This window comes from Schistocerca gregaria, chromosome 5 (genome assembly GCF_023897955.1).
Source record: "Schistocerca gregaria isolate iqSchGreg1 chromosome 5, iqSchGreg1.2, whole genome shotgun sequence".
Taxonomy (NCBI): domain Eukaryota; kingdom Metazoa; phylum Arthropoda; class Insecta; order Orthoptera; family Acrididae; genus Schistocerca; species Schistocerca gregaria.
In genome coordinates, this window is record NC_064924.1 from 514,145,037 (window position 1) to 514,160,167 (window position 15,131).

Genomic DNA, 15,131 nt, shown 5'->3' on the forward strand with positions numbered 1-15,131 from the left:
CTTGTTGCGTGGAAACATTATCTATAAGGGTATTACTACTTGAGCAACTCGGGTAGGGAAATTTATGACTGGTACTGAATTATGTCAGATCCCTTCAAAAAGTTTAAATTAAAATCATTACAAATTAATAATCTCATCTTTTGTCTGACAGAGAACATAATAAACTATCAAACTGTGTACTGTAACAAGCGCATGCTTCTGTATTATGAGCTATACTGAATTTAATTATTTTGTACGTTTTTGTATTCATACTCCTTTTTTATGGATATCTGTCCTAATGGCAAGAACTCAGCACAGCACCATATGGTCTCGAGGATGAAACAGGATAATTGGTTTTGAAAACATTACTACCTATTAAGCAAAGAACATAATCCCTCACATCATCTCACTTTGAAAAGTTCATTGTGATGGGTAGTTAGAAAAATAATAGTTAAATGTTTTGTGAGTTGCCACTTGCAGTAAATGCTCCTCCTCAATGTTTACATGGTGTTACCAGATTCATAATGTAGAGCTATAACTTTAATTTTTGTGTCCGTAGTTGATTATATGCTAAACTGTAAAATCCCTTCTGTTTCCTCCAAATTATTCAGTTAGTGTGCTACTACACACAAAACATGTTACTCAACAATGTGGGAGAACACTTTCAATAACTATTCTGCATATCATTTAAGCTATGTGGCGCATTATGTTGAAACCTTCTTTATTTCATTTTGTTTCTCTGTTGTGGTAGTGGTGGTGCTGCCTGCAGTGCTGTTGCCGACAATTATCTACATGGTTTCAACATTATTTCTCCGCTTATAGCTATGTCTGTGTTTCAAAATCTGTTTTCAACAAGTTGCAAACATTGGTCACCACATGAAAGCCAGTAAAATTGTTGGAAATGTGTTGTAAACTCAATGTGCTGCCTGTGCGTGGGTGAAATAGGGATAGTGTTGATATATGGGTGCTGATCTGTGGGAAAAATAGTGTATGTGGATGCTTTAGAGGTGGCTGTTACAATAGTTGGAGACTATGTTAAGGAACAGTATGGCCAATAAGGTGTTAGTCATTTACATGTTCCATGGCTCATATTGCACAATAGATCATGATGGCGTGAAATGAGTCATTTTGTATTCACACCACAGATTAATTTGTACATATGGTTACATTCTGAACATTTCTCTGTTCTTTTTGTTTAAAAAAAAAAAAAAAAAAAAAAAAACCATATAGATTTGGGTTAGCAATTCATGCCTACCTCCTTTTAAAAATTGCAGTAATAAAAATTCTACTATAGAAAGAAGGAATTGTCAAGGAGGAACATTCTCAGTTTGTTTTCAAATTTGCTTTCCTGTCAGACACAAATTTTATGTCACTGTGTAGGTGATCAAAAATTTTTGTTGAAGCATTATGCGCCCCTTTTTGTGTTAAATACATCCTTAATGTGGGGTAATGAATGTAATTTTCCACTCTGTTATTGTAATTAAGTTGTCATTGTTTCTTTTGAAGGGTAGTGGATTATTTACAACAAACTTTACATATACTGTGAAGCAATAATTGGACTGCCCAATTCCCTTAAACAGATCGTAGGATTGCAATAGCAGAGACTATTTGCTGCTTTATCATCATCAAGAAGTTAATGAAGGGCAATGAGTCGGCAGATTAGTTAAGGGGATGGACTGGTAACCGGTGTGTGTGTAGTTAGATGTGCTTCACCATTTGGCTAGAATATAGTGTGTGCTACTAACGTGGTTTGATGGAGAGAATGGATAAATGCAAAGCAGTTGATGTTTTACTGGGCAGTGATATTAAAGCAGATAATACATTTTACGTTTGGGATTTAAAAACAAAACATCAATTTAACATCAAAGTCATTACAAGCGCAGATTTGCCAATGATGTGCGGTAAATGGGCCGTGCCCTTTCTAAAGTAACATTAGATCATTCGTCTTAACTGATTTACGAGGAAAAAATAGTCTATAAGGTGGAAAGCGGAGCACCTGAATTCAAGTCCACTACGGCGCCAAAGTTCTTGATTGGAAGAGAGAGAGAGAGAGAGAGAGAGAGAGAGAGAGAGAGAGAGAGAGAGAGAGGGTCATTTTTTTCCGATTCATTAAGTCTAGGGCTTTTAAGTTGTCTAGGGGGGGGGGGGGGGAGGACCTAATGTAATCAAAACAATAAAAGTGGATCAAAAGTCTCAAGTTATTAACTGCTTTGCCAAGTGGAATATTGGTGCTGTCCCTCGCATAAGAGTTCATAAATTCTGAAACGGATTAGCCTCGTCAGTAGCATGTACCTTGCGCTGGAAAAATAATAAGTTACATTTTTTAACGTATTTCGTAAGCCTGAACAACACTGCTTTCGTCAATACGATAAATGTAAATTGATGTTACAATAGCAGTTTCTATATTCTGTTCCATTCATGCTGCAAAAAAAGGTTAGGTCTTACCGTTTCCTGACCAGCGTATTGTGTAACGTTACAATATGATAAAATTTCATAGTTTTATGCATTTCCTTTACATCTAACTGGCATTAAAGGATAAAGGAAATATCAGATTTTGATAAATCCATATGATACCAACCATTAAGTCCTAACTTCTGAACTAGACTAAATTAATCTGCATATTACTCAGCAGATGACACCAATCATTTCAATGTCGAGATAGGGGAGTTAAGCGGAAAAACGTGTTAGTAACGAACAAAGTCATATTTTCATTCGTTCTTCTATGCAGATTATTCTTTTGACATTTTCAAACTGCCCATGTTACATCAAGCTGATGAAATTTCTGTCATGTAACACATTTGACCTTGGCAATAGACAATAGCTTTCATGTAAATTCGTATTAATTATAATACCAAATAGCTTATCAGATGGGACGATCTTAGGATTGTCTATAAATCAGAGAGAGAAACCGCCAAGTTCATGTGCCAATAATATGCACCATGAATATTAAAACTTTGGAACCGCTTCTTTTTCGCCCCTTGCACACGAATTGTTCTGTTTCTCTCTAGTACAACCTACTATTATTTACGTCAGTCAGCTGTTCCTACATATCAACCAATAGCAAGTGAAGAAGTGTTGTGCAGCAGCCAATGAAATACCGCCAAATAGTTGGAGAGAGACTATCAAGTAGTACGTCGTATTTGGTGTATAAATTTGCGAGTGAGCTTGACAGTTCTGGTATTTCATCGATACTGTGATTTGACATGAAAACTGGCATCAATAGCGAGTTCCCGTAAGGAAGAAAATTTCATCTTTTGTGGTAAGTTAATCTCACGGAAGAACTTCAGTTAATGAGACGCCCATTTGCCTTTTGCAATAGTTATTATTATCGGTTTAACTTTCTGCACATTTTCTCATATGAAGTTATTCAGTGATTGTCGTGTATACATAATCAGGAAACCACTGCCATCTAATTACAACTGCCTGCCGTAATTTGCCTGATTGTTAATGTTTTAAAGTAAGTGACGGTAAATAGTAAACAACTCAAAGTTATTGTGTTGTGGAAAACGTTTGCTGTTTGGTTCTAGCCCGTCGAAGAAACAGATTTTTTACTCATTAATGAATATTTCTAAAACTAACTGCCTAGTCTTCAGATAGTAACATCCCGTAGTGGCTATCTTTGCTGTGCGTAGTTAAGCGTACAACTCGAGTTTGTTTAAAACAACCTTTCATCATCCGTCACCGATAGTGTTTGTCAAGCCCTCATCTGATGTCTTCGTTGTGGTAAGTGACAGCTTTCAGACCAGCCCTGCAGTTTCATTTGTGCCAAAGTACATGGTTAGTAAATTAAATCCCAAAGGCTTCCTATAGGGCCACTGTCCCAAATTCAGGAATTTAGAGCCTATTTTTACATTGCATTAACGCCTGATAAAAATACCTGCAGTTACATTTTATTTCGTACCACACTTTGTACGGTCTGTAGACTATTTATCTGTAGATACATGAATCACTTTGATTTCCTGACACTGTACTAGTTGCCCCTACTGCAGTAGATGTCAAGCACAAGTAGAACTGCTTAACAAATGTATTTTAAAAGTAGACTGTTAAATCGTTTATAAGAAGTGCAAAATAATGCATGATCGACATGCACAGAAAATTATAAAAATTTACAATGAAGTATAGTAGAAGTTCTGTATTTAAGACTCAAACAGATGACTGGATAGCAAAATGAATAAACAAGTGGAAAACTTGCCTCAAGTGCTTTTGGGAAGCTAGATTGGGATTCAAATTATGATTTGTATGGAGCAAAGGGTGTACAACCTGTGTGTGTTATCAGTTTTGAATTCAGTGCGAAAGATTGAGAAGTTTAGGGTTTGTCAGAGCAATTGAAAGATAAATTTATTTAGTACGAGGGGAGAGAGGGGAAAAAATGGAATAGGGAATAAACTGGATTGTCACAAACCCCAAGTGAAAAAATCTTCATGAATATAGTGTAAGTCGAATGATAATAAAACGTAGTTAATGATAACAAAACGTAGTTTCATTTAAGATGTGATAACAAACTTGTTACCAAACACACAAATGTACAATAAACTGAGTGCACATAATAATTCTTAAGCTATATCAAACAGTGAAAAATCCAGGATATAATAACGATAATGCTGAAGATTAGATGGGTAAATCACATAACTAATGATGAGGTATTGAATAGAATTGGGGAGAATAGGAGTTTGTGGCACAACTGGACTAGAAAATAAGATCGGTTGGTAGGACATGTTGTGAGGCATCAAGGGATCACCAATTTAGTATTGGAGGGCAGCGTGGAGCGTAAAAATCGTAGAGGGAGACCAAGAGATGAATACACTAAGCAGATTCAGAAGGCTGTAGGTTGCAGTAGGTACTGGGAGATGAAGCAGCTTGCAAAGGATAGAGTAGCATGGAGAGCTGCTTCAAACCAGTCTCAGGACTGAAGACGACGATAACAACAACAACAACAGAATAACAATAATATTATGAAAGGGATTGATTGCTACTCATGGTATAGAGGAGACGCTGAGTCGCAGGCGAGCAGTACAAAAAGTTTGCTGTACTTGAGCTTTCAACCAAAAGGCTGAAAGCTTACATGCATAGCAGTCCATTTGTTGTGTCTGTCTAATGCTCACTGTCTCTTGAATACAGTGAACAGCAATCTATCCTTTTCATAATATTGTCATGATTCTTAGGCTATTGAAGTCATACATCATCAGAGACAAACCTGTTCAAAAGGTATTTACATGGATCACATCATTCCACAGATGATCTGCAGAAGTCAGATTTTTTTTAAAACATTAACTGTATATGATATTTATTGATGATAATTTGAGATCATTTGATTAACAAAAAACAGACGTCTGAAAATGCAAAACAAAATGAGGAAACAAAAAAAAATTAAGTTAATGACATTTCAGAATTTGCTTATGAAGTGAATTGTGGATGTAAGTAAACGCCAAGAAAGTCACATGCAAGCAACAGAGATGAGGTTTTTAATAGTAGTAAAGGGATGCACAAGAGTCAAGATTTCAGAAATGTATTTAATATCCTCAATAAAACATAAGAAAATAGGAGAAACTGGAATGGACATCTTGAAAGAATGAGTGGAGAAGGATTACCTCTCCAGATAGAGATTTAAGTCAGTTGTGAGAAGTCAGGCAATACAAGAGAAGTGACAAGTATCTTAAAAATCGAAAGAAATGAGGCATAATGCTTGTGGTGGTGGCGGCAGCGGCGGCGGTGGCGGTGGTGGTTAATAATATATAACCACCTGTAGAAAGTACCCTCTTCCATGCATTTCAGTTTGGTTGCATCTTGTGGATGTGAATGTAGGTCTAACAGTTCTGTTTTATAATTGATTAATTTAGCAGGAATATTTGCCAATAGATGGTTTAATCTTCTCTTAAAGTGAACTTTATTAGTATCAGTTGTTAAGATTTTTTGGCTGCTGGGAAGTTATTGAAAACGTGTGTTCCTGTATGATGGACAACTTTCCGTACCATAGTAAGTGCCTTAAAATCTTTGGGAAGATCAATTTATTGTTAATTCCATCACACGAGCTGGTGGTATGTAAACATTTGAAATTAGTATCCACAGTTCCGTGAACAGGCCTCTACAGGACTTAGTTGAAATCCCGCAAAAATAATTCATGTTACACACTATTGGACTCTGAGAAGTTTAGGTTGCCTAGATAAATTACTCCAAAGAAATTATCCCATACTACATTTTGGAACATAAGTAAGCCGAGAAATAGAATGAGGAGGCTATTTCTTATATTCCAAGAGATTGAGAGAGACCACGGCAGTGTCCTGATCATGGGTGGATGGAAACCATGCTGAAACAGACGATGTGTGCAGGAGCCCTTTACCCAACAACGAGGATGACAATGATGATGGTGATATGTTAATGTAAGAACTGATTAACTCTGATAATTTTACCAAGTATCAGACTAAAGAGGTATTGAATGCACAACATATGGGTAATCTGCAACACTATCTTTCAATGCTTGCTGGATTGCTTTTAATCTGTATTTACATCGCATACACCATCTGCAAATGCAACTAAGCAAGTAAGTTGCTGTAACTATTGCTAGTCTGGTCTGGATTGTCATTTTGACACTATTGTTTAAAGAGAAGAGTGAATGAGGAGAAGACTGTGACAGGTTGAAGCTTTCCCATTAGCAGTGCCGCATAATAGAACTGATAGTGTACTACCCCCCTAAAGGCATTGGTACTAGTTAAAGTCTCTTTCTACTTCACAGTTTTAACTTATCACTACAACCAGTTGATTAAAGTTCACTTTAGTCATTTTAATTCCAGGTTTTAAAGTATAAATGAGTTGTTCCCCAAAACCTGCCCATCCAGTGCTCAGTTCTCTCAATACACATTGAGAGAAATGTCCTGAAAAAATAATGGGCTGAGTTAGGAATCTCAGATTTTCATTTGTTTTCCTACTGGTTGGATTACTCACATCATAACTAAAACATGGATTTTATAGTAAAGTCAGATACAAGTTCATGTAAATAATATAGAAGTAAAGCAGACCTCTCTCTCTCTCTCTCTCTCTCTCTCTCTCTCTCTCTCTCTCTCTCTCTCTCTCTCTCTCTCTCTCTCTGTGTGTGTGTGTGTGTGTGTGTGTGTGTGTGTGTGTGTGTGTGTGTGTGTGTGTGTGTGTGTGTGAGTGTGAGAGAGAGAGAGAGAGAGAGAGAGAGAGAGAGAGAGAGAGAGACTCAATGCTTCTTTTGATAGGTGGTTTCCTTTACTCCTCAATTATTTATAGTTATGACACTCTTAGAAATAGCTGCTGTGAGAGTTTTCTCTCTGTAAGAATAGAATGATTTTGTAGTCAGTGAGAACTTTGTATAAATAGCCGGAGATAAAATTTTCAAGTGGAGATTTTTCCTTTCACCTAACTTTGCAATGTTTATATACCACCAACACCAGACTAAGAAAAGTTAAGATTTATTGGTTTCTTCTTCTCATTCTAGGTTGTCAAAATTAATGAAGTAAAATGGAGCCTTTTAATTAAAAAAAGAAAGGGGTTTAACAGTATGATAGTGATGAAAGTAAAAAAAAAAAATTTAATTGCATGCTAGTCTTATGGACATAATAGTCTAATAAGAGTTGAAAATATTGTCAGTTAACTCCAAGAACAGTTATTGTGTTTTTGAGTAGGCAAAATAAATGGACTGAGTGAAAATGGAGAGTTAAAAAAAATATGAAGGTAAGTAAAAAGTAACTGCAGTGTGGATAACATTCAGTTGTGTATTATTACTTGTAGCTGCATTTTCTCCAAACTCTCTCTCTTACGTTGTAGAGATATTTAATATTTCACTAGACACTGGAGCAATGTTTCAGTGGATTAATTTTATTGTCATTGTGCTAAAATGAAAATGTTATGGTATGAGGCTTCAGGTTTTCAGTGCCTTATTGTTAATATGTAAAAAAAATTAATGGACACACACTGCAAAACAAATGTCTTATTATTATTAATATTATTATTCAAATACGTTCTTCTTCCTTAAATGTCCATTTGACTGAAATTCTTTGGATGCTAGAGAGAGTTTCATTAGTGGGGATAGTAGATATCCAGACTTCTGTTTTGGAGTGCAACTGGTTACCTTGCTGTAAAATATAAAATTCTGGAGGGCTGTAGTTTGTTTAAGGCAGTGGCAGTGCCTGTTAGTCAATCCTATACAGTGATAATGTCTATACCTACCTGTATTATATGATCACTGTTACAAACAACTGAAAAACATTTCAGGTGTGTCTACCAGATAACTTCAGCTGTCGGAGCAGTTGAACAGCGATGGACGTGCTTGATATGCCAGTCACATTGATAGTTAAAGCACCCAATCAGCAGATAGAAGATCAGACAATAAAGTGCGAACCAACTTGGACAATAAAACGATTGAAAGGCTATCTTTCAGAAGTTTACCCTAGTAAACCAGTAAGTATGGTAATCAAAAATAAGTGTCATAGCCAGATAATATTGACCAGTAATTAAATGTCAGGCTTATGAATTGACTATGGTGACTATAATGATGATGTTATATTTTTAGCGAACTGAAGACCAGAAACTAATCTATTCGGGCCAGCTGCTGTCTGATAGTGTTGTCTTGAGGGACATCCTTAGATGGTATGAGGGACAAGAAGCTCATACAGTTCACTTAGTGTGTACCCCATCAAAAGAACAGAATAGTAAAACACAATCTAAAATGAGTGATTGTGGCAGTAAACAAGCAACTGTTCCTAGTTCAGGTAAATAAACATTGGAAGAAAATGGTTGTGAATTATTAAGAGACTGATTAATATTTTTTTTTATTTTCTTTCAAAGATTCTCTCTGTCTTCTTCTTTTTTTTTTTTTTTTTTTTTTTCTGGTACTCGATCAGATTTTAAATGCTGCTGGCATACTGTTAAGCACATACAATCCTTGAGACAGCCACCAGTTAATATGCTATTGAAAGGGGCAACAAGAAAGTATTAAATTTAGGATTTGTACCTTCTTTCATCCAATTATAGGTTCTGAAGATGTGAGAACCAGTGCAAGCAGTACCATGGTAGAACCAGATGGCTTAAGGCAGAGATCAGTTGGATCCGCGTCTAACACTTTGTTGCCTCAAGCTGCTACCTCTTCAAGCAACTCAGGTCTAGCAGCGCATGACAGGGGTCATGTTCAAATTCCAACACCGGATCCACGTGCTGCTTGGGCTGCTGCCATGGCACAACCTTATGTCAGTACAGCTCCATTCAGTGCAACAGGTGCCGCACTTGACCCTAATAATATGGTTCAACAGATGGCTTGGGTACAGCAGGCATATGCGTACTACATGACTCAGTACATGCAGATGTAAGTATTCATGAACAAAAACTGGTAGGAATTATTACTATTATTATTTACATTAATTATTTATTCCAAATTGGTTCCAGAGGTAAGGGCAAACACGTGATGAAGGTGCCAAAGAGTGGTAGTTTCTCTATTCAGTTGCATATTCTGTAGTTAATACATACGGAGAATGTTATTGTATGGAGTATGCTACTTCTGCAAAAGTCAGACAAATAGAGTAAAATTGCAACACCAGGCAAGATAAGGAAACATTGTTTTTTGTGCATGTACAGTAAAGTAGTAAGGATATATGCTTGAACTCTGACGGAGTTCATTAATCAGAGTGCATGGTAAGTGGTAATGTGCCAGGCTCACAGCAACCAGTGACCAGATGTTTCCAATAAATGAGGGATCTGTAAGACATGCTGGTGAAGGCAACGGCATAACACCCTGCATTGCAAGGGGGGAGGGTGTGGTCAAGACTGCATGGCAACACATTGTCTTGCTAAAAGATAACATCATGGTGATCTCGAAGGTGCAGAACAGCTACAGATCATAACACCTTTGAACTGTTACACCTGCTGTCCAAAATACCTGCAATGTGAGCCAGAGGTGGTTGTGTTGTATACCTAATGGCACCCCATACCATCGCACCAGTTGCTGGGCCCATATGATGATGACAAATGTAATCTGGCAACACTTGTTCTCCTCGGAGTCATTACAAACAGGTACATTGGTTTTGATGCAGTAAACAGAACTGGAATTTGTCTGAAAAGTCGTATTAGCACTGCTCCTGTTGTGTTCAATGTTCTCATTGGTTACACTACTGATTGTGTGTGTCTCTCTCTTCTTCTGCATCAATGGAAACTACAAAAATGGTTGCCATTTTAACAGTCCGTGGTGCTACAGATGTCACCAAGCTGTATGTGTGAAATTGGTATCTTGCTGAAAACAAGGCCATTTCCTGACAGGCTACATTATGTTGATGTAAGATTCTGTACTGAATGAATAGTGTGTCTTCCCTCTCAACTGTTGAGACCCTGCATGGCATTGGGTACGGCTCTCCTGAGCCTGTCAATTCCATATTCGCACAACAGTCGGGAGCTCAACCAATGTGAGCAACAATATCAGAGAACGATAATCCACAATCTAGGTAGGCAATGATCCTACCATTGTTGAATTCAGATGTGCTGGTAGACATTTCTCCTTATAAAGGAATAACATCTGTTTTTTCACCATCTTTTATCATTCAAATGTAATTTCTGAATAAGAGACCTGCTGTGTAATCTTTCATTACATATGTTATGTAGGTGATGATCTCTTATCTTCTTTGTGTGGTGGCATCAAAATCCTCATTATTTGTATATTCAGACATGCATTACACTTAAAGGCAGTCTTATGTTTGGTGCATGGTAGTCTGATGTTTAGTAGCTGGCAGTGTACACAAATTGCTATATTTTGGCAACTTACTAATAGATATTTTACTAATTAGTGTTTTCAAATAAATGTTCAGTGCTGTGATGAAAGGACTAAGATGTGCGTGCATTCACTATTTGACAAATTAAATATAATTTTATGACATTGGTGTAGCACAGCACAACACAGTAAAATAACTTAACCAGATGTCATTATGCTGTTAACACAAAACAAGACTTCCAATGGTTTTCAATCTTTTTTCCTTCTTGAGTGTAACTAGCATTTGCATTGTGTACATTGATTTACCAGATGATATTAATCATTGTATTAAATACTCAGTCATGTTATACTAATTCATGCAAAAGAGCCTTGAAAAAGTCTTTGACATAATAACGATGCCAAAAGTAATCTTTGCCACAACTTACAGGTGGCGTGCAGAGTATGGTTGTAGATGTAAACGAAGCAGCAGTTAAATGTTAAGGCACTTCATATGAAAAACATTTCTTTTTTGGTGGGGTTTATGTGTGTCTTTAACACACTAACGATTATTTGAGTTGTGAAAGGGATTTTGTCTAAACTGAGATTCCACTAGTCATTTCTGGGTAACAGATGACCACGAAAATGACGAACTGGAAAAAAAAAATTGTATGTACTAAATGCAATAAATGTTGTGTTCATCTGTAGGCTGGCGTCTGGTCCTGCTGTACAGAATAATTATGGACAGGCTCCTAATGGACAGACTGACGCTTACACACAACCTGTTGCGGAAGAGCCAGCAGTAGCAGCAGTGCCCAATAACCAACAGGAGCAAGCCATCGACGGTAACCTGATAGGTAGGAGCATTGTTTTTATACTTGAACTGACTTCTTCTTTAGATGTACCAAAAAGTATATTTGTTTCCCATCAAGTGCAGAAAAATACATTTGGCTATTGGTATTAATATTTCATCTAGAAGCTGTTAATTATCTTCCATTTCTGGCTGCTTACTTTATTTACATCCTTGTGCATTCCAGGTGGTGATGATGATGACAGAGCAAACAGAGACTGGTTATATTGGATATATTTCTTGAGTAGAGTGATGGTCCTCTTTAGCATAGTTTATTTCTATTCCTCGCCCACTAGATTCATCATAGTGTCTGCATTGGGAATAATAATGTACCTGTGAGTATGAGTTCCATAATTAACATCAATATGTATAATAATTCAACGTCCTTGAGAGATTAGCGCACAACAGAAATATTTTTAATTAATCTAATTTAAATTACATTCCAGGATCTGTTGGTTTGTAAAATTTTATGTCTTGTGTGTGTGTGTGCAGCTACCAGATTGGATTCTTTCGTGTACAAGCTCCTGCAGCGATACCACAGCCAGCGCCACCACCAGCACCCGTACCTGAGAATAACAATGTAGTGCACGCTGGTCGTGATATAGTGAGGCATGGGAATGTCCACCAGTTTGGAGAAGAAGCTGCAGCCCCTGCTCCTCAAAGGGATGGGGATAGTGACACAGACGAGCGTGCTGTTCAAGAACCCGAGAGGCCGTCTCTCCTTGCCATCACATGGACATTCTTCTCAAGCTTCTTTGCCTCCCTTATACCTGAACAGCCTGGACCTCTGTGAGGCAGTCCTAATCAGATCCTTTCTGCAGTGACCTGACCTAACCCGGTGTACTATTGCGCATATAGAATGATTCTATATGATGAAAACTTTAATTATTAAGGAGTCGGTGTGACTTCGCGGCTTGAAAAGATAAGAATTACACATGAATACTGGCTTCATATTTGTGTGTATGTGGGCAGTCACTTTAGACATGTTCCACTGTATCTTGATCTGTGATTGTAGAATGTCTACTGATAGAACCCCAGGGGATGGCTTTAAATCCCATGTTGAAATGATGCAGGAAATCACAGTGAAATTGTGTACAAATGAAATTTATGCATGGCGTACATACCTAGGAAATATGTAATTCATAGATATGCAAGAAAGGTAATGATGATCTATTATGGTGAAATAGCAATGTCTTAAATTCATTGCAATTTCAAATAGCCATGCATTTAATGGGGATTTTTCACCTTTCCTTGGCTTACACTGTGAAAGGTAGTATGCGGTTTGAAGAAGATCTAATTGTGATTATACCACTCAACCAAAGAGTATTTTATATGTGTGATACTTTGCTTCATGCATGTGGTAGAAAGACGAACTTTAGTCATTCATTTTTATGATACATACCTGGTATAATAAACTGTAAGCTACTAGCTCTTAAATGGAGATTTACGTTGTCCAGTCTGTCATTGCATTTAATAACAGTGCTTCTGACAATATCTGCCACAGTATCCTTAATCCATTTGAAATTTCTGTTCCTTTAGTGACTTGTGTTGAGAAACCAACAGATTCAAAACCCAATGTATGAATATGCATACATGCAACAATTTTTTTCTCGTAACAAGATGTAGGGCTGTTGAAATTGTGCCAGGATACATCTTTGTATGTACATACATACATACATACATAGTGACGTAAATAGGTTTATCAGGCCTTTAAATGTTGATATTTGTACAACATATACATTGTTTATAAATATATACTTATCTTATTATTGAAATTTGTGGCTTTTCTCATTGTTATTTGCATTTTTAAGTTGAAGTCATTCTGACACAACAAGAAACTTCCTTTCTCAACTCTGTCTTACTGTTTTACAAGTATGTTCTCAGTTCTGGGAATCAATAAAACAACAATCTGACCATGGCACACAGAATCGCTCACTTTGCTTATTCAGAATGACAGGTGGAGCTGATCAGAATTAATAAACTGACTGCTACTGAAATAAATACCCATTTGGAGAGAATGAATGTAAATTAAAACACAGAAGAAATATTTTACATGTGTACTTTTACATTTCCATAGAACAGATTTAACAAAATACAGTAAAAAGTCCATTATAGGTAACTGGCTCAAGAAGCAGGAAACTCTTGTTTATTGTAAGCGCTCTGCGTATTATTCAGTCTGGGGGGGAAAAAGAGAGAATATTCATGCTGTACTTAAATGAAAGAAAACAATGTAGTTTTATGCTAAATTTACCAAATAATTATGTGTAATTAAAATGTCATTCAATTTTTGAGTACTAATTTTCACTGAATCAACAAATTGTGCACAACTGAAATCACGTTCTGCTGAGACATTATGTCTACAGGATTACTCCGCAGTTCATACTTATGTGTTTGGCAGAGGGTTCACGGAATCGTGTTACGATTGTTTCTCAACTATAGCACTCTCAAATAGCACGTGGGAGTTGTGATTTCTCTTACTGTATTACAATGATCGTTCTCTTTGTGTAAGTAGTAGGCAACACAAAATATTCAGAGGAGGAAGTTGGTGATTTAAATTTTGTGAAAAAGATCTTGCCTCGACAAAAACACCTTAGTTTTAACAATTGACGCCCCAAATCATTTCTCTTATGTTCATTTCTTGCACCTCTTTAGCAACAGTACAAAACGAAGGCAGCTCGCTTTGAGCTTTTTCGATGTATTCCTTGTCTTCTCAAGCAAGGATTCTATACCATACAGCAATGTTCCAGAAGAAGACTGACAGATGTAGTGGAGGCAGTCTCTTTAGTAGATTTGTGCTAATCCTGCCAATAATATGCTGTCTCTAATTCACCTCTTCTCACAATTATTTCCATGTGATGATCCCAGTTTCACTTGTTTGTAATTGCAGTACCTCCGTATTTAGTTGAATCTACTATCTTTAAATTTGTGTAACCAAACTTAGGAATTTTTTTAGTACTGATGTTGAGGACCCCTCTTTTTTTAAAAAAAAAAAAAAAAAAAAAAATTGCTTATTGTCAGTTGCTACTTTTCACACCATGCAGACATCTTGAAGCCTCTTCGTATTGTGTGCTAAATAGTTTGCATAGATTAAGAATAGCAGAGGATCTATAAGATTTCCTTGAGAAACCCTATACATTACTTGGATTTCATTAGATGACAAACTGTTACCTTTCTGACAATCGTGAATCTAGTCTCACACCTGAGACAATACACCATATGCATACAATATGATTAGAAGTTGCTTGTGAGGAACAGTGTCAAAAGCCTTCCAGAAATCTAGAACTGTGGAATCAATTTTGAATCCCCAGTTGATAGCTTTCATTACTTCATATGGATAAAGAGCCAGTTGTGTTTACCAAGAATGATTTTTTCTGAATCAATACTGGTTATTTGTCAATAGACTAGTTTCTTCGACGTATTTCATAATTTTGGAACACAGTGTATGTTGCAATTTGATGTCACTGGTATGGTTCTGTATTTCAACATATTACTTTTACTTTAGTGTGACCTGTGAAGTCTTTAGATATAGGTTTTTTTTTCCTATCAAGTGATTGTATATAATTGCTCAAAATGGAGCTATTTCATCTGCATACTCTGAAAGGAACCCAATCTGGA

At 36.6% G+C, this 15,131-nt stretch overlaps 2 protein-coding genes across 14 annotated transcripts in view; one reads left to right on the forward strand and one right to left on the reverse strand.

Annotated features, from left to right (window-relative positions):
- Positions 1–2,642, reverse strand: part of LOC126272880 (acyl-coenzyme A diphosphatase NUDT19) — a 98,102-nt gene extending 95,460 nt beyond the window's left edge. For 5 of the 10 annotated variants that reach the window (XM_049976118.1, XM_049976117.1, XM_049976116.1 and 2 more), the window contains exon 1: positions 2,558–2,642. The gene's annotated coding sequence lies outside the window, so the exon portion shown is untranslated. Of the gene's footprint in view, positions 1–1,975; positions 2,019–2,424; positions 2,505–2,557 lie in introns of those variants that run through there. The other 5 variants (XM_049976124.1, XM_049976113.1, XM_049976120.1 and 2 more) reach the window with 4 other exon arrangements.
- A 182-nt stretch (positions 2,643–2,824) lies between these two features.
- On the forward strand, positions 2,825–13,801 carry LOC126272878 (homocysteine-responsive endoplasmic reticulum-resident ubiquitin-like domain member 2 protein). Of its 4 annotated transcripts, XM_049976106.1 has the most exons (8): positions 2,837–3,238; positions 7,436–7,671; positions 8,212–8,397; positions 8,510–8,708; positions 8,971–9,298; positions 11,375–11,523; positions 11,704–11,851; positions 12,009–13,801. In XM_049976106.1, exons 3-8 carry the CDS (start codon positions 8,257–8,259, stop codon positions 12,307–12,309), a joined length of 1,266 nt encoding a protein of 421 aa, XP_049832063.1. In that variant the 5' UTR covers positions 2,837–3,238; positions 7,436–7,671; positions 8,212–8,256; the 3' UTR covers positions 12,310–13,801. The 4 variants fall into 4 exon arrangements, with proteins under 4 accessions (XP_049832064.1, XP_049832063.1, XP_049832066.1 ...); XM_049976107.1 differs by lacking the exon at positions 7,436–7,671 and having other exon boundaries at positions 2,825–3,238; XM_049976109.1 differs by lacking the exons at positions 2,837–3,238; positions 7,436–7,671 and adding an exon at positions 3,265–3,436.
- The last annotated feature ends 1,330 nt before the right edge of the window (positions 13,802–15,131 follow it).

Bases quoted from the DNA above. Each gene is read 5' to 3' on its own strand.
- LOC126272878 (XM_049976107.1), top strand. From the start codon at position 8,257: ATGGACGTGCTTGATATGCCAGTCACATTGATAGTTAAAGCACCCAAT. The intron at 8,398-8,509 runs GTAAGTATGGTA...TTATATTTTTAG, and splicing joins AAGTTTACCCTAGTAAACCA to CGAACTGAAGACCAGAAACT. The intron at 11,852-12,008 runs GTGAGTATGAGT...GTGTGTGTGCAG, and splicing joins TTGGGAATAATAATGTACCT to CTACCAGATTGGATTCTTTC.